The following is a 25,451-nucleotide window of genomic DNA, read 5'->3' on the forward strand; positions in this document are numbered from 1 at the left end:
GTTTTATTTTTAGCAGTCTGTCCGCCGACGCCGCCGCATCGACAGCGCACTCGCAGCATCAGCACACGGGGCCACCAGCGACAGGAGCACCGGCACTAGCACCAGTACACAATATTGCGCGTCGCCGCGATCATATACACAATATTATCCGCGTAATCGGGACGCCGCGCGCGCAATCCGTCGCTGGACATGCGCTGTTGACGACAACGATCGCGAGCTTCCAGTCCACAAGCAGGTAAGTGTCGTGCCTATAGTAATATCCTATATTTTTATGATCCATATATTTCCGCCGAGAGATCACCATCACCATATATACATGCGAATATTGTCGTGTTTTATGATATTGCTACTATAATAATATATAATATTGTACACTTTACCGGTCGACCATATGACAAATAATATAATATTATACAGACGTTATATTATCAAACGATAGAAGTATAAGTATAATTCAAACAGAAGCGTACAGGTTGGGTTTTTAAAAACGATTTAAAATCGTATAGTCCGTTTTTGGAAAGTCGATTGGGTACCATATACACATCACCTATATAGCTAAGTATATGCTGTACGAAAATATAGGTACTGTGTAAGTGGGTATTTTATCTATTTTGTATTATTTTATTTTATGTATCGCATATATATGATACCTATCACGAGTCTCTTCGGAAAACAATTATCTGTTTAAAATGTTGACGGATTTTCGTGTTTATACACGAATTCGATGGTCATTATAATGTGTCGTACCGTCTTAGTATTGTACGAAAACAGGACCCGCGTGTGAATGAATAGCCATCATCCGATGCACACGTGTGTCAGTCGTGCCCGACACATGTGGCGCACACATTTTACATATTTTTTTCGGTTTCGGTCCCTCGTCCGAACTATTTGGGTATATCTATCTACGAGCGCTAGATCGACGTGTGTGCGTGTGCATGTGCATATGCAGTGTGTGTATATGTGTGTGCGTGTACATGCGCGTGCTAGGAGTATGAGTGTGTGATTGTATGGTCGTGTGTGTTTCAGATGACTTGCCAACTGCGGTGCGTGTAAGTCGTTAGAAAAAAAAGAAAAAAATGCTGATCGACACGACGAAAACGTCGTGGACCATCATCCCGGCTCTGCTGTTGCTATTCTCATTGGGTAAGATACCATATTATTATAAGATTTTATATTATTATTATTATTATTATATCGCCCATACCTGTATAATATAATATAAGACAGACGGTCATTCATTTCCTGTTTCTCTAAGACTTAATGCTGCTTACTCTAACCCGTGCGTGTATATAATAATGTCATTATTATTATAAGACGAAAGTGTAAAATATCGCGATATTCGCGAGGAAACGTTTGATCTTTGCGATTATTATGAATATGTTCGTACAGAACACTTTTATAGACATAATATAATCGCAATTTTTAATATGGGATGTCTATTACTTACAAAAAAATTAACTCCAATCGTGTATATAGATTTTAGCTATCGTTTGAAATTCCTTTTCAGTTTTCACAATCACTGCAACGCACGTATATAGTAATATATAGTATAAAAACGATTCGCATTAGTAGCCTGTAGCCTGTAGGCACTAGGTAGGTATGTTAAATAATACAGTTACAAGCGATCCTTAAAAGTTAAAAGTATTCTAATTTTTAACTCTGATATACAAATGCATAGTATAACTTATTCCGACACGATAAAATGTATCTGAATATCATGCTGAGACGCTGAGTACAATAATCATTCAAATTGTTTCTCTCTTTGTACTTACAGGCGAAAACCATTCACAATTTTTATACATTGATTTATTTTTAATTCACCACAAAATGCCGTAAACAAAATTTGTTTTATACCTATATAAAATATGTAATTTTATTAATAAACAATACAATATTGTATAAGAAGTATACATTATTATTATAAATAAGTAATAACACCTATTTCATCAACTAGAGTACCTATATGCTTGGAAATCAAATACTGATAAAATATTATCTGCACAGTGCACATTAACTTTTACGTTTAAATTGAGCATGTATATTAATGTTCTTAATAAGTATATACCTAACTCGTTTGATCCATTTTTGCCGATTTTATCTATACCATGTATTAATAATAAGTAATAACTAACATTAAGCATTTATGAATATTATTTTTCTTATTCATCATAAAATATATTTGCTTGTCAGTCTATTAAAATAAAGGCAATTTATTCTTTTTAAACCGTATATTGTTATTTTATACAATAAAAAATAAAAATAAAATATTTTATTAATTATTAAAACGCGGTTTCAATGTTTTTGTAATGGTATATTTTTCAATTTTTTTTATTTACTTAAATTAATTTTGTGTTTATAACAATATATTTCTATTAGAATTATTTTAACCATACTGTATGTTACTGATTATAACCATCATTCATCAGAAAACCTCGACCGGAACTTTATCTCATTATGTAACAAAGCATTATATATTAAACGGTATTATACCATTTATACCTTTTTTTAGACAACCATAAAAATAAAATGTATACATCTATGAGCTATGACAGTTGAATTACTTGATATTTATTTTATTAAAAATATTATAATATTGTAAAATAAGTAATATTATCGTCCTATTAACTATGCAAGTGTTTTATAACGCCATACGTATAAACAGTGAACTATATTACTATAATATTATCTATCATTCACACGACAAACGATATTGATAATACATTAATACTTATATACTAATAAATATATATATATACGTTTATTCAATAGATCTATTTCCTCTAAACGAATATTGTGTGGATGTATTATCTGAATATTCATATTTTTTAATGTTATCACCAAGTTTCCGGTCGAAGTAAAACATTAACAACAATAGGTTATTACATGCTACAGACGTATTTAATGAATAGTGGTTTCTCTCACTTATTCACTATTTTTCTCTCTCATAGACGCATTTTCGAAAGATTTATCTGAATATAATTTTTTTAATGAACTACAGACAAAATCCCGTTCATCCGCTAGTGTTGATATACAGTGTTAATACTTTTAACGATATTATTTTTTATGATTGAATTATTATTACTATTATAGCTATGACATTTTTTTATGATATATTTTTATGGATGCTGTGTAATCGAGTGATCGAAATTAAAACTATAAATGATAATATAATACATTTAATGAAATGATTGTTTTAAACATAATTTATTATATTACATTTACAACATTTTTCTATAAAATAATTTATTATTAAAATAAATATAATACTATATTATTTTTTTATTATAGTGTATTACTGTATTAGTGTACCTAAATATACAGAATTTAATCAATACACTATCGATATTAAATCATTTGTATATTATTTTGTCAATCAGATTTATACTCATAAAGTCATAAATACATTTTTCAAATAAAAGATCTACACATAGATTACAATTTTTAATATTATTCTATTATACTATTATCGATCAATATGTATATTATATAAATTATGTATAATTTACAGGCACTTTTCTTTGATAATGCTATGTAAATATATAAAAATTTCACATTCAATTTATCAAAAATTTAATAATTTTTTTTAATTTTCTCAAAGGATTTTAAAATATTTAAAAAAAGGTTTTTTTAAAAGTACCTACTTATTTACTACTTTCATACTTTATTTACTTTTGAATGTATATAAATAAAACTTAATATACTTGTATAAAATTAATAGAGTTCTTATTATTAATTATTCACTCCCATTATTCCTATTATACCAATCAATATTTATTACACTTTCTACCATTAAAATTAAAACAGTTTTCTAGTGCCTGTGTTATAAATTGCACTAAAAAGAAAATATTTTATCGAGTTTAAGAAATTATTATAAATTTGAACTACTTGTTACAGCTTATAAGAGGACGTCATACCCGCATGTGTTGTTTCTGTCCTACTAACGTACATTATAACAAATTTTCGTTCATCAGAATCCATTTTGTGATGTTAGCTTTAATATTAGAGTAAATTTACCTATTATCAAATTTAAAAGTAAAAATATTATGTATACAATGACATATGATTTTATCGATATTATCATTTTAAAGTGAGTTATGAACATTTTAAAGTTGTAATATTTTACATAACTATAATTCACTTTAAAATAATAATATCAATAAAAGCATATGCCATTGTTTAAATAATATTCTTAGTTTTAAATTTGATAATAGGTAAATTTACTCTAATATTAAAGCTAACATCACAAAATGTATTCTGCTGAACGAAAATTTGTTATAATGTACGTCTTAGTAAAACAGAGACAACACATGCGGGTATGGCGTCCTCTTAACGTAATAATAATAATGTTTTTGAATGATTATAAAAATTTTACTGCACACATTTTTTTTTGGAAAACATTTATTTGATTTTCGAACCCAATATTATTTAATAAAAGTAAAAATAACACGTTATTTTAGAAAAATAATTTTTTTAGGTACATTTATTTATAATTCAATTGACTTAAATCAATTATAAAATAATTATAGTTGAGTTATTGAAAATGTAATTCCATTAGAGTAATTTGTAACTTGCGTCATTAAATCGTAAAATTTCGATAGATATTTTAAATATATTAGGTAGGTATTCTTATAATAAATAGGTAATATGTGAATTAAGTAAATCAATTAGAAAAAAACTAGATTGAAAAAAAATCATTCATATTAGGAATAAGGTGAAAATAATAACGTAGCATACCTACCTATTACCTACCTATAATTTTTTTTTTTTACTTTTTTGGTTTTCTTTATTTTGTTATTGTATAATATAATATTAAACTTTGTTTTTAACATCCCTCGTAGCATATTATGCTGATACACATACACACCATGTGTATAATTAATATTGTACATACATCCTATGCCTATAATGAATTTGGTGATAACGCATCACGGACTTCCGCGAATTGATTAGGTTTCGCCAGCCGACCACCCAACTATACCGAACGGCATTGGACTGTGCAGCGTATGCGTATGGTGCGTGGCAGCAGTTAGCCTGTACAATATTTTGATAACCTCAGTCATCTTTCGATGAAACGTGTTTTAGAATATATTTCATTGATCATAATATATTATTTGTAAAACCGAATTTTACATACCTAATCACATAATATAATTATAACCATCGATTATAAAATGTACAGTAGGTACTTATTTATTATAGTACATATTTTATGTATCAATTATGTTACAATGTATAGAATATAGATACGTAGATTAAATTAAATAAATTAAAATGAACCAGCTACTGTTATGATAAAATTGTATGCAGGTACACACCTATTAATTATACGATGATGTATAGTTTGGTATTTCAACTAACAAATATATTTTTCTGAATAAATCCATATTCATTGTCCGTTTTTTTTCTATGGTTTAGTATTTTATACCCTAAGGGTGGTTTCATGTTTTGAAACTTCACTGCAATTCATCATTCATCATTATATGTTTAATAAAAATCAGAAATTTTTTTCTAAAAACTCAGCGTGATAGATTTTGTACGTCTAATGGTTTTGGTCGTTTTGTATGGGTATACTGAGTAATATACTTGGTGCGTGTCACGTGTGTTATCGCGGGTAATACATTTAAAATTTACTATTTTTACATTCCAGTGATTTATCATGGAAATGCTGCATAGTTGTTACTTGTTAAGAGTTAAGTATAGATTATTAAGAGTTGGTTAAATAATGTTTAAGTAAACATTTTTAAAGTTAATTAAATAACATTATAAATACTTCTACAATCGATTTCGTAAAATTTTAATATCTGTACTCAGGGCCGTCCTTAGGTTTTTAGCTGCCCTAGACAATTCTAATTTACCGCCGCGTCCGCTGTAAATGAATTATTATAATATTATTAGATATATTTTTTTTGGTTTTTGTGAACAATAAATATACATTTCTGTATACCTATACAACTAAATAATATAATAATTAAATTATTTTGGTTCATTCGAAATTTGCCACCTCTAAACTAGTGTCGCCCTATATAGGTGACTGCCTATTTTGCTATCTCATTGGACTGGTCCTGTCTGTACTTGTTTGTTTTATAAATTTCAGTTGAACGGAAAATGATCGTTTTAATTTTTATATTTTTTATGTCGAAATAAACCAATTATGTAATTCAATAAAGTTATACCTATACAGAACTTATATAAAATGACGAATGAAATACAATAACAAATAATTTTACCAAAAATAAGTACCTAATAATACATTAATACGACTTATTTAAAAATATTACCTATTATATCCAAACGATTTATATAAATAAAAAGAATTTTTTTATTATTATTATTTATGAAAAGTATTTTAAACGTTTATAAAAAGTATTAGAGTATTACCTAAATACTTTTAAATAATATATTTTATAAGCTACTTGCAATAGTCAAATTATGTATTTTTAATTTTATAGACTGAATCACTTAAAATACGTATATAGGTATTGTATGTATAGGTACTACATAGGTATACTTACTCAATATTAATAAAAATGCTTAAAATTATAAAAAATTTTCAGTTACAAAATGTTAAAATAAATCTCAGAATAAATAATTTGAAATCTTTAGAATAATTTTATTACATTTAGTTGCAACTTATAATAACATTTATTTAAAAATATTTTTATACTAATTGAGCATTTTTTCTATTTAATTTATCATGGAAACAATAATTTTTAAATAGTTTAATCTATGCTCAATTTTCTATTAAAGTTTTTTACAATTTTGTAATAACATTTTTTCTACCAATTAAATACTTACGCAAGATTTTGAAAATTGTACTAAACATTTTTAAATATTGTGTCGATATTTTTTGAAATATAATTGAAAAAATTCCCGCGTAATATCTCTTGATGCTTATGTTTATATAAATACATTATCTGTTTAAGTTATTTTGTAAATTTTTATTTAAAAAAAATATATAATCTGTACAATGTTTAGTGTGATGACATTATGAGATATTATATTTGAGATAACATTTATACTTAAAGTGGCTTGTAAACGAGGAAGAAAAACCATTCAGTGCACTTCGATAATTTTAATTTGTAAATTTAATTGTACTATATGTACACGTTTATTTTTACTGGAAGTACAAAATTACAAAACCATTTATTTGAAGTTTAAATACTAATTGAGTGATTTCGTAATAATGAATTATGTATGTTGTATAGTTGGTACTTATACAATGTATACCATTTTACTCACGACAGTTTAAGGTACTACATTGATTATAAATGTTGTAAAATATCTTTTAACACGTTCACGGACACCTCACTTTTTGATATAATTTATGTATCTACATCAGAAAAGCACTTTTTTATTACTGCTATAGCAGTAATATTTTAGTACTGCTATAGCAGTAATATTTTAGTACTGCTATAGAAGTATTGACCTGCTGCATATTTTTGTTTTTAGTAATTGGACATTACTGTTATAACAGTAATAGTATAAAATAAATTCAAAACCATAAAATAATAACTGAACTTGAGTTTTATTTTAAAAATCAATACCAAACTTTAGAAATATAAAGAGAAAAACATTTTTATTGCATGATTTCAACTTGATTCATGATACAAATTAATTTAAAACATAATATAAGTAAATATAAATAAAATTGATAATATCATAAGTGAATTTAAACAAATATTTATTTCTTATTGATTATAATTATGCCATTCTTCAAAACATCTCCCAGGACAAAGAGGTTTACCACAGACTTTACATTGAAATGATGTTTGTTTTCGTATTTTAGTTTTGTAACACTGAATGCAATTTTTAAAGTATGTGAGTCTTTTATAATTTTGTGGTATGGGAATTTTTTCTGCATAGTGATTGTTTTCAGGTGCTTGAATTTTTGTTTTTTTAATTTTAAATAGATCTGTTGCTGTAGTTTGCATTGGAAGTCCTATCAAATTTTTAATTAGCTGATCACGAAATTGCTTAAAGCTTAAATTTGTATTAAAATGTTTTTTGTAAATAAAATATGAATTCCATGTAGTAATGTCTAACATATGGTACAATACTTTCTTATACCATCTTGCCGATTTTCTCGGAGACGAGTAATAGCTGACCATTTGATCACTGCGGTCAATGCCACTCATGCAGTTGTTATAGTCCACTATTTCTGCTGGTTTATTTTTGAGTATGCCGTATTTGTTTTTTGATGGTATAATTTTTGGATGATTTTTAGTAGTTAAACATAAAATATCGCGTTTGTCTTTCCATTTGGATACGTAAACATTTTTGTTGCGTCTCCAAATATGATCACCACGTTTCAATTTTTTAGTGGTTACTTCCTTTGGGTTTCCTCTGCGATTGGACCTCAGAGTACCAGTTGTGTGGGTTTTTTTTTCTAATAAAATATTTGATAAAGTTACACTATTATAAAAATTGTCCATGTAAAGGCTATGCCCTTTATTTAAAAACGGTTTCATAAGGGTTAAGACGATATTGTCAACTTTTGATACCCCCTCCTCAACTGCTGACGATGTTTGTTTGCCTTTGTACATATCGACATTCAAAACGTAACCATCATGAGTACATAGTTCATAGAATTTTATACCATATTTAGCTTTTTTTCCTTTTATATATTGACGCCATACCAATCTACCTCGATGTAATAACAATGACTCATCCATTGATAGATTTTCATCGGGAAAATATGACTTTTGAAAGTTTTGAATTAACATGTCAAATACTGGATAAAGTTTTTTCATGGGGCCTACCAATGGATTCGTATCATTTGCATATTCTACACTAAAACATCTACATAATTTCTCAAATCTCCGTCCTGACATAATGTGACCAGCAATAGGATGATAATATAATGGGTTATTAGAGAACATGTCTCTAACAACCGAAAATTTGATGGAACCTCCAAGCAAACACACTGCCAAAAAATGTTGTACTTCTTCAGAGGTTGTTGGCTTAAAATGCGTAGATCTACTTCCTTTATTGTGAGGACGACATTGGAGACTCATATTTTCACCATATTTATTAATAGAAGATACAAATATTTCAGTTATTTCGTCGGTCCAAATTTGTTTAAAAATTTCAATTGGATTATTATGAGCACTTTCATTAATTTCTAGTTTTATTCCTATCGAATCACTATTAAAACCAAAGTCTGGAATGTCTAAATAATTGTTCACCCTTAAATTACTATTATCAACAGGTTCATCATCGCTGCTATCACTTGAGCTTTCGGAAAACGATTCATCGGCTGATGGATCGTCTGCACTTGTTAATTGTAAGCTTTGTGATGGCCCAGCAAAATTAATATTAGTATTATTCTCACCTGGTCGATATTCCGGGTCGGCATCAGAATCATACATATTCGATATGTCTGATTCATCTTCAAAACTTTCATCTAAAAACTCTTCAATAGCTTTTTTAGAATTATTAGCCATTTTTAATTATCACACAGTAAATCATTAACACGAAAATAATGACGTACGCTTTGTCTTGCGTCCAAAACACGACTAAATTGTTATTCTATAATCGTTTTCCGTATAAACGTTTTAATAATAATATTATTGTATCATAATATCATATAATTACAAAGCAAACAACATCCATATCAACATAAAAACGAAAATTCCACCAGAAAATGTAAAAATAGAACATGTCACATTTGGAATAATATTATTGTGTGATAATGTTACGTGCCCAAATATATAAGTATACGTAATGGGTCAGTCTTATTTCTAGTTTCGTATAATATCATTAAAAACAGTACTGTATGAGCAGTAATGTCCAATTTCGTTAGTTTTGTAAATTACTGTTATAACAGTAGTGACCAATTACATAAAAATTGAAAAAAAATGAAATTACTGGTATAGCAGTAACTGACCGCGAACGTGTTAATCATTAGATTTAAACTTTTTAAAGTTTATGTATAATTCTGAAATTTAATGCATAATATATTCTTTGATAAACCTAAAAGCTTGCAATTAATAATATTAAACATTAATAATGTAATATTTATGAAAGTATTAAAAATAGTTTATTCATATGCCTGAATAGTGAATACTAAATACTAATGTCATTTAAAATAATGACATACAAATAAATAAATAAATTTGAAATAATTTGTTTGTAACTACATTTTTAGAAAAAAAAAAAAATATGTTTATTGTTTAAATTAAACAATAAAAATTGAAACACAATTATTATAGCAAGATCACTTGTCGGATGGACTATTGTCTCGTTTCGCTCATATTAGCGCAGCATAATATACATAGTGCTGTATTTATATATTAATACTATATTGTTATTTAATTTTATGCAATGATAAAATATTGAATTTAAAAAAATATTTGTATCCAATGTATATACTAAAACGCTTATGCGGTTTTACAAATTATACATTATTTGCCATCTATAGATAAATGAGTATAATCTTATATTAAAATGTTATATTATAATACATTAAGCTACAAATTCAATAAAAAAAAAAATTGTCTGGTTAATAATTGAATATAGTGAAATAAAAATTCGTTTTAATATACTATAAATTATTAATAATGATTATAAATTAATGTATTTGGATTGAATAATTTGAAAATTAAATGTGAATGGAAAGATAACAGCTAGGCATATAGACGTGTAACCATTGTTTATTATTGGGATGTATTTGAAAAACTATCAATCTAACTTTTAAAATTGTCTATATCTGTATAAGTGTGTACTGTAAAATATTAACATAAGTATAAATCGAAGAAATTTATTGAAAATGTGCATCATTAAAACTATAAAAAAAAAAAAAAGTAATATTGGCCAAGATAATATATGGCTCTTATATGCCTATATGAGTTATTCCCTTATTACGATTATAATTGTTAATAAAGTAATTTTAAAAATTATTTTTATTTAGATTTTAGATTTTAATTTTCGTATTGATTGATTTTTTTTAGTTAATGTTGGGGCGTATTATTCATCGTGTGATAAAAGTTCATGTTACCCGGCTACTGGAAATCTATTGATCGGTCGAGAAAACCACATAAAAGCATCTTCGACTTGTGGTTTGAAGCAAAGGGTTCGTAAATGCTATATACATATAGATCACAAAAAATATTTACATTTAAATAAATTATATTCTAGGAAAGATACTGTATCGTAAACAATCTTGAGGATCGCAAAAAATGTTTTTGGTGCGATTCAAGACAACCGTCTCAACCAAATGCAAAATATTCGCTAAGTCATAGGATCGATAATATTGTCCATTCATCTGGGTAAAAAATTAGCAAACAAATATAAATATATAATTTTGGTCATGAGAGTTGTTTTTTTTTAAATTATTTACGACATTTAGTATTGCAAGTACACAATGGTGGCAATCAGAAAACGGCGTGGAAAATGTTACTATTCAATTAGACCTTGAGGCTGAATTTCATTTCACTCATTTAATCATTACGTTTAAGACGTTTCGCCCGGCAGTAATGTTGGTCGAGAGGTCTTACGATTTTGGAAACACTTGGCAGGTAAGTGAAAAAAACTCAGAAAACAATATTTAAATGTCTATTGCTTCAACTATAGGGCACAGAAAAATATATCACTTGTTGTTGAGTGTAGTTTTAATTTTTATATATTTTTTTTATTTTAGGTATATAGGTACTTTGCCTATGATTGCGATTCCGTTTTTCCAAATATACCAAAAGAACCACCACGTAATTTGACCGAAGTCGTTTGCGATCAGAGATATTCTTCTGTACCTCCTTCTCAAAGTGGTGAAGTATGTTACCTTTTATATTTTATTCATATTTTTTATCTTTATTTTAACGTTTTAATGTTGAGTGGGAACTTTTTAGAAAATTGAGAAAAATAATCACTAAATACCTAGTTATTAATTAATATTTAATTTAAGTTATTTAAATCTATAAGTTAATAATTTAAGGTACCTAGACAGTAGTGTAGTAAGAAATTTGGTGTCCTTGGACCTACAGGAAGTGGGGTACCCTTAAACACAGAAATTAAATTAATTAAATAGTGATGATATAAAGACATAGAGTATAGAATTATAAAGGTCCTTTGGTCCCAACTTCAGCATACAATAAGGGGCCCCGACCTAAATACGACATTGTACCCAGATAGTTATACTTATAATAGATGCGAATTCATTTTAAGACAAGTTTTAATATATTGATTTAAAATCGGGATAGATGTTTTTAATACATTTATCTTTGACTTAAAACTTAAGAAAATACTAATTTTAATACAAAATTTTTTCAAGAAAAATAAATTTAAACAAGTTTAATTAGTTTAATTAGTTTAAACAAATACAAATATTTTTAATTGATGATAAAAATAATAAAAGTCAGAGCTCTAGTTTAGTTATGTTTATTTGTATTCCGAGCTTCAAAATCAAATAAATAAAAATATTATTACAAAAAAATAATAGATAGTTTTATAGGATTATCCACTCTTTTAGTGCAAGCATTGATTATAAATCTAGTATTAATAATCAATGGTAGTATTGGTACAAGTACCTAATAATCGGCCTGTTTATTTTTCTGTATCCTATCAAGTATCAACTACAAATATTCATTTTTTAAGTTTTAAACGTAAAGTTATTACAAATGAACAACTACAATACAGTTGAACAAGAACAAAATCTATGAAAAATATATTATATAAATATAATATTATTTGCGATAGGGCAAGAATGCCAGTGTAACATCAAATATATAAAGGTACACATTAATACTCAGCTACATTTAAAGTACAATGTTTTTAATTTACACTTACCATATGAAAAGAAATCAAAATTATTTAAACCGCTACAGGAGTTTAAAAGGTTCTATACATTATGCGGGGCTACATATAAGTATATTGTATATAACATTTTTGTTTATACTTTGAGGTCGGTATTGAACCAAAGAAAACTACGAGTATTAGCCTGTGATATATTAAAATATATACTTTATAACAAATCCAAACTGTTAATATAATCATCTAAATATTTATATACAAAAAATTACATCAATAAAAATATGTATAATATATTAACGCTCAACTTCAAAAATTAGATAACCGGAAAATTAATTTTATTGTACTATAGGTATACTATACAAACAAAACATAGTGCCACTTTTCAATTTATTCTATAAAACCTACAGTTACTTATTAGATTTCAGATAATTAATCCAAATTTGAGACCAATTTTGAAATAAAAAAAAAATTCTTAAGCAATGTAAATCATTAAATCGTTCGCAATTTATTCTAAGAAACTCTAAATTTTTATAAAATCTAATAAAAATGGCATTTATTTTATATGTGTATTAAAAATTAGATCTGATGATGAAATAGGTAATACCTAAGTACCAAAATGTCTTTTATCGTTTTAAATTATCGTTATCTATTATGTATTTATGTATACTATTATGAAGCCGATCAGCAGATTACGATTTCGACAGGAGGAAATATTATGTTTAAATTTATTAATATTTACAATATACAAACCACTTGAATACCCCGTCAAATAAATCAGATTATTATTCAAATTATACTGTAATAAGTACCTTTGATTGGTTCTCATGGTTTTCTACAACTATAAAGTTTAAGTCATCTACAAATAACAAATATCTCTAGTAAAGGAAGACAAAACTATGTCATTTAAAAATTTTATTTTATTTTTAATTTTACTATTGAGCTAAAAACTTTTAAGATACAAGTCCGACGATTGACTATGATAGTTTAAATTTAAAATTTTGACATTTTATACGTCGTTTCTACAATAGCGAATGTAAGGGGAAACAGAAATTGTATTTTATTATTCAACATCGATAGTAACTAAACACGACTACGACTAATTTACAACTAATAAGTTTAAGTGGAGCTTTTTGATATTAAGCAATTCGTATTTTTAATTTAAAAAAATGTCATTGCTAATATATAACATGTTAAATCGAAATATTAAAAAAAAAAAAAATTTAAAATGTTTGCTCTGCTGTATAGTAGAGATGGAAAGTAGGTCACTATAATGGATGTGTTAAATTTAAATGCAGTGATAGGTATCATTATTGACATTATTTAATGTACTTAGGTATACGAAAAACGATTCTGAACGGAGATGATTTGTAAATCTAGGATAATTAGTAGGATATATAATATTATATTATTTGTTATTATCTATGTTTAAATTGTAATTTATCGTTATCTTATGCGATTTCGTAAAAAATTAAATTTCATACGCTAATAAATTTTTTTCTATATTGACGCTTAAGTTTTTTTTATAGTTATTATTTGAAGGAAAACTTATGGAGAACCTTGTATTAGGTTTTTATCATCACAACAATTTTATGAATTTTCAACTTCAAATTTTCGCAAATTTTCGCGATTTTGACTTATTTTGTAAACATTTGAACTTAAAATGCTTATCAACAAAAATTGTGACTAATGATTTTTTTTTTTTTTTACTACAATAAGTACAACTTACAATAAACCATGTATTCAATTTTAAAGATTTTTTGGATTGTTAATTTTTTTTAAGGCATTTCAAGAAAAAAATATATAGAAAATTCGAAATTTTCGATTGTCTATATAAATAGTTTAGAAAAATCAAAATATTTTGAATATTTAATCGTAAATAGATAACGCTAATATAAATATTTGGTGAAAATTTCAAGTATTTACAATGATTTGTTTTAGAGTTACAACAAAATAAAAAAATCAATTTTGTCGAAAACTGATTATGCGTAAAAATTCCCGTTTTTCTGTTACTTTTTTAGGGTTTTTCCTGACGCTTTTGAAAACTACTGGAAAATTCCTCTTTTGACCCCCCCCCCCCCAAAAAAAAAAAAAACACCAATTAGATTAATTTTCCTTTTCAAAAAGGGGCTGAAGCCAAAAATTAAAGCATTATTTCTACTCCAAAACGTAAGGACAGACGAAAAAAAATTCCGTTCAGAATCTAAAACATAAAAATTACTTTACGTATTCAACATTTCAAAAATGGATGTAATCCAAGACAAATTAATTACATAAATAAATGAATAAATGATAATTAAATTAATACACTCTGCCCCCTAGGTAGTTCTAAATTTTATAAGAATCATTATTAATTTTATGATGTACTCGGGAAACTTAATTTAGAAACCTAATTTAGTGTTACATAACCTCTATAACACAAACTAACTCAATCAAAAGTATACGAAAAGACTATAAAATGTTCACATTATTTCAAGAATGTCTAGTTTTATTTGGAAATTTTTAACCAAGATGTCACTCGAAATTTTTTTAGTTTGATTATAATTGTACACGTGTTATTTTATCTTGGATTCGGTTTTTTTTTAATATGGACATGTTGCTTAGACTTTTTTGAATTCATACTAAGAATAGAATTCTAATAATAAACAACCAGGTATTTGAACCATACAAAGATATTAAATTAATATAAATAAGAAATAATTAATAAATAAAAACACTGTACTCGGTTGTATTTTGTGTTACAATACAATTTAGATTCTGAGACTACGAACTAAATAAAATTCGTGTTTATTGTGTAATCGTCTGTATCTATTGTATTTTTATTATAAGATGTATTATTAAGGTAAAATACAATAATAATATATTGTTTCCTATGGCAAAGCTTATAGTTATACGTATACTTTATTTAAAATCATGGTAAGAGGTGTTTATAATGAAAGTAAAATCTGACATCAATTTGGAAAGTTATGATTCTATATATTATCAAAATATTAGGAAATAGAAGTAACGGATAGTTCATAGTTGTGTACTTAATTTCACTCTTTTATACGTTATAAGATCAAATTTTCGATGTCTCAATACTAAACACGAGTTTTTTTTTCTATTTTTACATAGGTGATTTTGAGAGTGTTGCCTCCTAATTTACATCACATGTATGACGATCCGTATTCGCCGGAAGTACAAAACCTGTTGAAGATGACCAATTTGAGGATTAATTTCACCAAACTTCATACGCTCGGGGATGATTTGCTGGACAACCGAGATGAGATTTTGGTAAGTAGATAACAATCGATATTATTATTTATTTCCTATATAATAATAATATTTTGGGTCCCACTTGTTGTGTAATGGATTATAAGTTATAATAAATGACTGTGATATTTATTATTTACGTGTGCAGGAAAAATATTACTACGCAATCACAGAGATGGTAGTGCGGGGTAGTTGTTCGTGTTACGGGCACGCGTCCAGGTGCTTGCCGCAAGACGGTACACCTAGCAAACCGGATATGGTGTACGGCCAATGTGAGTGCACTCACAACACAAAAGGCCTTAACTGCGAGTCTTGCGAAGACTTTTTCAACGACTTCCCGTGGAAACCGGCTATCGGCCGACAGACGAACGCGTGCAGACGTAAGCTTGTCTCACGTCTTGGCATAAAAAAAATTGATTTGGTTTTATTCATAGCTCCATTTTTTTTTTATAGGTTGCAACTGTAACAATCATGCGACCAGCTGTCATCACGATGCTGCCGTATTTGAGTTAACCGGACGGATGAGTGGTGGCGTGTGCGACGGATGCACGGATAACACTATGGGCCGGAACTGCGAACAGTGCAAGCAGTACTTCTACCAAGACCCCACGAAACCATTCACTGACCACGATGTCTGTTTGCGTGAGTTTGATGAGTGTTTTACTATAACTTTTAAAATACAAAACACGTTTGAAAATAAATCAATATTATATTAATTGTAGCGTGCGATTGTGATCCTGGTGGTTCTTTGGACGACGGAATATGTGATTCCAAGACTGATCTTATCAATGGGTTAGAGTCTGGCCGATGTCACTGTAAACCCAATGTTGAAGGTAGACGGTGTGACATGTGCAAAAACGGATTTTGGAATTTCAGCGAGTCAAACCCAGATGGATGCCAAGGTATATGATATAGAAGCGTTGAAGTTTATTATTTTTAATTTAGATTAATTTATATTAATATGCGTCTTCGTATAAGTTCACTCCTTTAATGACCCTATTTTAATTTTTTACCTAGAAAACATAATAACGCTATGTATGAATATATTATATAATAGGTAAATCTAATGTATAATAGGAGATTTCTATCTAAGTTTTCTTAAATTATACATATAGATACGTATAATTTATATCAAATTTATATATAAACATTTTTAATTTTTATAAACCTTTTTCAGTGATTACTTATTACGTTTATTATTATTTACTGCGGTATTTTCAAAATATTTAGATTAATTTTAAATTAAACATGTAAATGTTCACCTCTCGAATTTTCCCCGCTCTTAAAAATTGTTTAGACAATCCATAAAATATACCAGGCACATAATAGAAAACAGCTTGTTCAACAAATCCATTTTTTTTAAACTTGTTTAAGAGAAAATATATAATAATAAATACATATTTTAAGAATAATTCAGTTATTTTAATAATTATTATTGTTATAAAATACTCGTACTATATTAATAGTTTGGCTATTGTGGCATTGAAATTAATATTAAAATATAGTTAATTCATAGAATTGTTTCAATTAATATAGTTTATACATAGTGACCTGCTAAAATGATCGAACCCACTTAACACTATAATATGTGGATTAAACTGTTCTGCCAATAAGCAATTATACGAGTACCTACAATATTTTATTACACTGTTATAATTGTTTATACTGTACAGCACATATAAATTAGTATTAATATGTACCTATATGGCTAACGCATATTATTATTGTAATAGTGTGCACATGCAACACTCAAGGAACTGTGGACAATCAGGGTTGTAACAAGGAGACGGGAGAATGTACGTGCAAGAGGTATGTGGCTGGTAGAGACTGCAATCAATGTATCCCAGGCTTTTGGGGTTTATCTGACAGTCAAGATGGCTGTAAGCCGTGTGAATGCGACGTTGGTGGAGCATACGACAATATGTGTGACGTCCTCACAGGACAATGCTTGTAAGTCGTTGTTTACATAATAAATCATAAAAATCCAAAATAAAAAAAAATGATTTGGTATATTATTTTGTATGGACATTTCGTAGATTCATACATCGATCATTTTTAAAATTTATATATGTTTTTCAATTAGGTGTCGACCTCATTTATCAGGACGTACGTGCAGTGTACCAGAGCAAAACTTCTTTGTCGGTCCCGTTGACATTTTGGTCAGCGAAGCTGAATTATCCAACTGTGGACAAGACGTATGTATTTTATTCATATAATTTTTTCAACTTCAATACATACATATATATACATTATACATACATGGTTGAAATTTTTAGAATTGTCAAGTTTTTATTCGAGAACCCTACAGAGATGGCCGAGAAGATACATGGACAGGTACAGGATTTATGAAAGTGTTTGATGATGCTGAGTTGATTTTTGATTTGAAGAATATACCAGCTACAACTAATTACGAAATCGTGCTCAGATATGAACCACAAGTGAGTATATTATTCTACAATATTTGTGTCTGTTGTATCCGCGAAGACAGCCAAACTGGTGCTACCTATATATAACAGGTGTATATTGAAAACACGAGCACCTATAAGTTTATGGATATAAAATTATTACGTACCTACATTGTAATAAACAATAAATATTATAATTTATAAATATAAAACATTAATTACATATCATCGATTTTTTAAATCAGTTTATTGTTATGTAAATGTTCTATAATCTACAGATTCCTTATGATTGGGATGATGTCAGAATTACGCTGGAAAGATTGAAACCCATTGAACCTAACAGTACTTGTGCGGAATATGAAGTGAATTACAATGCTGGAGATGTTAGAAGCGTTTTATTATCACAAGGTAAAACAAATATATTTAAAAAACATTTGCAATGATTCAGTATCTATTAATTATAAATATGATTTATACATTATAAACGTTTTTTTCAGATTCTAGGTTTGCTATAGCTTCGCCACCGGTATGTTTAGAAGCAAAAAAAGAATATAAAGTGAAAATTAATTTCCAAAGATACAACAACAGAACAATTAACCCATCCGCGTCAATACTGGTTGATTCGGTAAGCACTCAAAAAAAAAAAAAAAAATATTACACTCGTGTTATACATAAGATCTCCAATAGAGTATTTTGCGATCAAAACATATTTAGTTTTGGTTAATAGGATAATAGACATTATTGGATTATTGGTATTAACTATGGGTTACAATTATAATACATGACTCGTGCAAAATCGTTAAAATATCACGTTAAATATAAAAATGGTGTAGATTGGTAGATTTAAAAATGCAAAAGCAATTATAATAATTAAAAAATAACCGTTTTTAAATATTATATTATACAGCCTATAATTAATTAAATAATCATTGATAGGCTTTAAAAAAATAATGCTAATACATCAAGAAAATAAAATGCTTTAGTATAAAACCAAATATGTTTTTGTTTCTGCTCTGAATATATGTATTATAATATAGGTAACTAGTATCTACTATATTTTAAGGTGTTTTATTGGTATAGACATTTTAAGTTTTCATTTTTGTAATTATAGCTCGTATTAATACCACATGTGGAAAGTATGCCATTTTTCCAAGGATCGCCAGCTAACGAACAACGATTTGAAGAATATAGACGTTATAAGTGTAAAGAAGCATTCTACACTATCCGTAAAGATCATTTACTTGACTCTGATGTTTGTCAAAAATATCATTATAGTGTTGGTTTTTATTATTTGGATGGAGCTTTTTGTAAGTAAAACAACTAACAAGTAACCAAAATGTATAAAAATATATTTTTTGAAATATGATTTTGTGTTTAGCATGTGAATGTGATCCAACGGGCTCAACTAGTGCCATTTGTGATTCATTGGGTGGAAAATGTTCTTGCAAACCAAATGTAGTTGGAAGGAAATGTAATCGTTGTGCTCCTGGTACTTATGGATTTGGCCCAGAAGGATGCAAAGGTACTTTTTTTATATAAACAATTAAGTAATTAAAAATATTAATTTAATTTAGATTATAATCAATATTAACACTTCAAAGATTGCTGTTGAATTTAAATTATTATTATTATTAAATTTCAGGTTAAGTATGCAAAGTTCAAACAATAGTTTATAATAATATAGTCTTTATTTTATATTTTATTTATGTTAAATTATTTCTAATCATTTTAATTGTTTATTTTTTTTATATAGCATGTGACTGTAACAGCGTTGGAGCTCTGGACAATTTGTGTGATGTTTCAACTGGACAATGTAAGTGTCGAACTCAGACCTATGGAAGAGAGTGTGATCAATGTGAACCAGGCTCATGGAATTATCCGAATTGTCAAAGATGCATGTGCCATGGACACACAGATGGATGTGACTCTCGCACCGGAGTATGTCTTAACTGTCAAAGTTTTACTGAAGGAAATAATTGTGATAGGTCTGTATTATATACAATTTGTTTAAGTTATATGCTGATCATATTATTATTTATAAAATGTCAGGTGTATTGAGGGTTATTACGGCGATCCACGTTTGGGAATAGACATTCCATGTCGAGCATGTCCATGTCCAGGAACAGTCGAATCTGGGCATTCCTATGCTCATCGGTGTGCTTTGGATTCAAAAACACAAGATGTCTTTTGTGAATGTCAAACTGGATACAAAGGTAAACGTCGACTCATAGTGTGTTTTATTCTAATGTTTCATTGTTTGACAATTTGTTGTTTTTCGTAGGTTCCAGGTGTAATATGTGCGATGAAAACTACTATGGAAACCCGGAAGTTCCTGGAGGTATGTGCCGGCAGTGCACTTGTAATAATAACGTAGACATAACCAAGACAGGTAATTGTGATCCTCACAGTGGAAAATGTTTGCAATGCCTGTTCAATACAGAAGGAGACAATTGTGAAGTGTGTAGAACTGGTTTTTATGGTGATGCCATCCATCAGACGTGTACAGGTATAGTTAATTTAATTATTTTAGTTAAGTAATAATATTATACAACTAAAAAGATTTCAATAAAGATTTCTATAAACTGTGATTTTTTTTTTATTTAACATATAGAGTGTGTGTGTGACTTTTTGGGATCACAGTCTAGAGTATGTAATTCTACCACTGGGCAATGTCCTTGCTTACCTAATGTCATTGGATTGACTTGTGACGAGTGTAAACCCAATCATTGGAAAATTGCTAGTGGAAATGGATGCGAACCGTGCAATTGTGACCCAGTGGGATCTGTTTCTGAACAATGTAACCAGGTATGGTATAATAAAAATAAATTATATAAATTTATGCCTACATCTACATTATATATATATATATATGAATTATTATATTTTAGTTCGACGGCCAATGTAAATGTAAACCAGGTTTTGGTGGAACTCAATGTAATCAGTGTCAAACAAATTATTGGGGTGATCCAAACAACGAATGCTATGGTGAATATTTTTATAAACATGTATTGGTACAATTTATATGCTAATGAAATATACATTTGAAATGTTTTTATTTTTATTTTAGCTTGTGAATGTAATCCTGAAGGATCAGCTACACAACAGTGTAATCAGACTACTGGGCACTGTAATTGTATGTTGGGAATAGGCGGAGAAAAATGTGACACTTGTGCGAGAGGATATTTAGGTAAAGCTCCTAATTGCAGTCCATGTGGAGAATGTTTTGAAAACTGGGATCAAACACAAAAAGAGCTCATTGGTAAAATATATCTTATGAAATAAAAAGCTTAAAGATGTATGATTGACTTATTGACTTATTGATTACATTAGAACAAACGGAGAATGTATTTAAATCAGCATCCGAAATAAAAGCTACTGGAACTACAGGTGCTTATAATAACCAATTTGAAACTATGGAGAAAAAAATATCTGAAATAAGAAATATATTGCAAACAACTACGAAAAGTTCAACAGATCTTCAAACATTGAATAATGTTATTGATCAACTCAGGTATTTATTATACATCAAACACTACACTTAAAGTTTATACTTACTTATAAATGTATAATTGCTTGTTTTATTACTAAATACAGGATTAATCTCACTACTATGGATCAATTGAATGTAGTTACAAAAACTATTGATAATACTATGCAAAGAGTTATTTTGGCTAATTTAACACTAGGAAACCTTAATGCAAAAGCAATCAACTTGAAAGAAACTGCACAAAGCTTAAAAAATAATTCAACACAACTTCAAGAACGAAATGTTGAAGGTAAAAAGAATATATTTAAGAGTTAATATTGTTTAAATATGAGTACTTAATAGGAAATAGCTATGTAAAATATACTTTGTTGATATTTATCTTAATAAACGAATTATGTTCTGATTAAATACTAAGATGTTATAATTAAAATTAATATTTTTTCAGGTGCTTTAAATTTAACCAAAGAAGCATATGATAAAGCAAAAACATTAAAGATGGAAGAGAATTTACAAGACAGATTACTATCTGATGCTGAACACCAGTGCAAGAGGACTGAATTGTTCTTTGGTCGAAATGTAAATTCTTTTAATCAAGGTATTAAAGATAATGAAGTTACATTGGAAAAATTAAACGAGGAGATGAATAAATTGAATCAAGAAATCCCTAAATTAAACCAACAGGTAAAATCCAAATAATTTAAAATCTACATATTATAATATAATTATATAAATAATGTATATATATTTTTTTTTATAGATTTGCGATAAAGGTGGTGAAACTTGCGACAAGCTTTGTGGTGGTGCAGGTTGTGGATTTTGTGGTGGTTTATCGTGTGAAGACGGTGCTACTACTAAAGCAGAACGTGCCTATAGCTTTGCTAAAGAAGCGCAAAAGCACATACGTGATAAAGAAGCTAAAGGCGAAGAGTTGTATAGAGGTGTAAGTGGATAAAATATATTATTAATTAGTTTTGTATATTTAAACAAAATGTTTGTATACAGTTATCTCAAGCTAATCAAGAATTAAATTTGGCATTGACTAATACTAAAGAAATCTCAGAAGAGTCAAAGAGAGCCAAAATACAATCTCAGAGCATCCTAAATGAAAGTTATAATTTAATTGAAAGACATGATAAATTTTTGAATCCTTCAGGAGTTCAATCTACTGATGTTGCAATGAAAGTTGAAGAGGTAATATATTATATTTAATTATAATGACTGAAGGTGTGAAATATGATTTGTAAATTTATTATAGGTTCTGAAATTAAATATTAACTTACAACCTGAACAATTACATCAACTTTCTGAAGACATAAATAAAACGTTATCTCTACCAAAAAATATTGATACAATTATCAATGAAACTGCTGGTGATTTATCATTAGCCAAAATGTTAAATGAAGATGCTGAAAAGAAACAGTAATTTACAAATACAAAGATCATTTTTTTTATTTTATCACACTTTAATATTATGTTAATTTAGGATGGCTGCCAAAAATATACTTCAGGTTGCCGAACGCGTTGAAACAGCCTTAGCCGAAGCAGAAAGTATACAAAAGAAGGTCGATGATGGTATACTAATAACAAATCAAAATATTGTGGATGCTAATAATAGCATAACAAATGTTAGTAACCTATATCCATAATTAAAATGTTTAAACCATTACTAATTCTATACGTTTTGTCTTGTGATATTTATACAAATATTGTGTATTATTTAGGTTAAATCAGAAACGGGAGTTACCCAAGAAAATGTTCAGAAAGTCTTAGATGATATCAATGTTATAGAAAGTAAATTGAAAACGCTACAGACCGGGTTCTTAAAAAATGTTAGAGACGCTAATGAAGTGAAGTCAGAAGCGGGCACTTTGATACAAGAAGTCGAAGATACTGAAAAGAAAGCATCACAACTATTAGCTTTATATAATGATGCTAATAACAAGTTAGACAACCGTGCACAAATTGCAAAGACCACGAAAAATAATTCACAACATTTATTAGAAAAAGCTAGTCAACTGTCAGCCAATACTACTTTGAAATTGAGAGAATTAGGAGGTAAGAAATTTATGTTATTAATAAACTAAGAAAAATAAAGTTTTATACAGTTGTAAATAATATAAGTAATGTTGATTAAGGTTGTATTAAAAATAATAACCATATACCTAACTTTCATAAAAATTACATGTCCATCAATGGTTATCGTTTATATTAGAGAAATTAAAAATTATTTTTGTTTTTTTAGATGCCGAACAAATCATTATTAGTCAAGAGGAATCAATTTCAAGGCTTTCTAAGGATGTAGATGAATTATATAAAATTATGTCAGATAATTTAGATAAAATCAGTTCACAAGCCGATCATTATCGGACGTGCAATAATTAATAAAAATGATTGCAGTAATACTTTATTTCAATTGTTGAGTGTCATATATTTATTTTAATAGTTTTCATTTTTTAAATCATGTTTATTTATTTGACTTTTTTATGTTCATTGCACACTGTATTATATTTGATAATATTATGATATTTATAAAATAATTGTGTTCATTACATTTAAAATAAATATAGACTATACTTAGTTTCTGACTGAGAAAATAATATTTTATACAAGAAAAAAGATATTTACTGTAACTGAGTATGATGTAAATGTTTTATTATACCTAATCTTTAAATTGTAATTGTAATTGTTTATAATTATTATATTAACATAAATACATTTTATGAGTTTAGTCTTAATAAGAAATTATGTAATCAACACAATATTTTTTTTCTTAATTTATAACTAATAATAATTATAAGTTATTATCTATATTAACTAGATGCCTATTTATGACAATCCAACAAATTAAATATTAAAATATAGTTTTCTATGTAAAAATCCAAGTACATACACTAGTACACTATTTTAGACTTTAGTTTGCGTATAATACATTAATTCTTACCTAACTAATTGGCTTCTTTTTACACGATACAGTATATATTATGTATTTATGTCACCTCTAAATTGATGTTACGCTACGCAGTAGTACTTACTGTACTTCGGTGCTCTGGTCTGGCTAAAAGTAATTGGAAAAAAGACAGAAACCAAAGGAGCCAAAATTATGTTTAAAATTCCACTTGAGGTTTGTATGCAACGCGAATATATATATATATAGTATAAACGATCAGTTCCACGTTTCTGTGAGATTATTGCATTTACAATCATCAATCAGTCAAGCGTTATAGTTTTTAAAAAAAAAGTACCTATAGTAAATTAATACTGTTAATACCAATAATAATATTTGCATATTATTGTTTTAACATTTGACAAGCATCTGGATTTTAGCAGTTTTAGTCTTTAGATATTAACCATTAAGACAGTAATAAGGGTTATTTAGACCTACCATTATTTTATTAGCTGATATCTCAAAGTGATATTGTTCTAAAATAATATAGTCGTCACATTATGTTCTTTTTTATTTTCTTTGATTAAGATGATGTCTTCAAATCACGGATTTATAATATAATTATAATATATATATTTATGTATATTTATGTGACATGTGTAGTAGATTGACCACAATATAA

The 25,451-nt window shown here is 27.7% G+C and overlaps 1 protein-coding gene across 1 annotated transcript; it reads left to right on the top strand.

Annotated features, from left to right (window-relative positions):
• LOC132923926 (laminin subunit beta-1) lies at positions 1-24,830 on the top strand. The gene is made up of 32 exons (XM_060987937.1): positions 1-235; positions 1,027-1,143; positions 10,950-11,071; positions 11,137-11,267; positions 11,348-11,516; positions 11,639-11,767; positions 15,856-16,014; positions 16,142-16,373; positions 16,447-16,635; positions 16,716-16,895; positions 17,727-17,943; positions 18,077-18,188; positions 18,270-18,431; positions 18,677-18,806; positions 18,896-19,023; positions 19,510-19,705; positions 19,777-19,920; positions 20,152-20,383; positions 20,448-20,611; positions 20,680-20,904; positions 21,010-21,203; positions 21,287-21,383; positions 21,466-21,657; positions 21,729-21,909; positions 21,993-22,174; positions 22,331-22,566; positions 22,643-22,825; positions 22,888-23,076; positions 23,141-23,304; positions 23,369-23,510; positions 23,607-23,940; positions 24,128-24,830. Exons 2-32 carry the CDS (start codon positions 1,077-1,079, stop codon positions 24,265-24,267), a joined length of 5,322 nt encoding a protein of 1,773 aa, XP_060843920.1. The 5' UTR covers positions 1-235; positions 1,027-1,076; the 3' UTR covers positions 24,268-24,830.
• Positions 24,831-25,451: the final 621 nt, after the last annotated feature.

The sequence above is a fragment of the Rhopalosiphum padi genome, chromosome 3 (assembly GCF_020882245.1).
Source record: "Rhopalosiphum padi isolate XX-2018 chromosome 3, ASM2088224v1, whole genome shotgun sequence".
NCBI classification, from domain to species: Eukaryota; Metazoa; Arthropoda; class Insecta; order Hemiptera; family Aphididae; genus Rhopalosiphum; species Rhopalosiphum padi.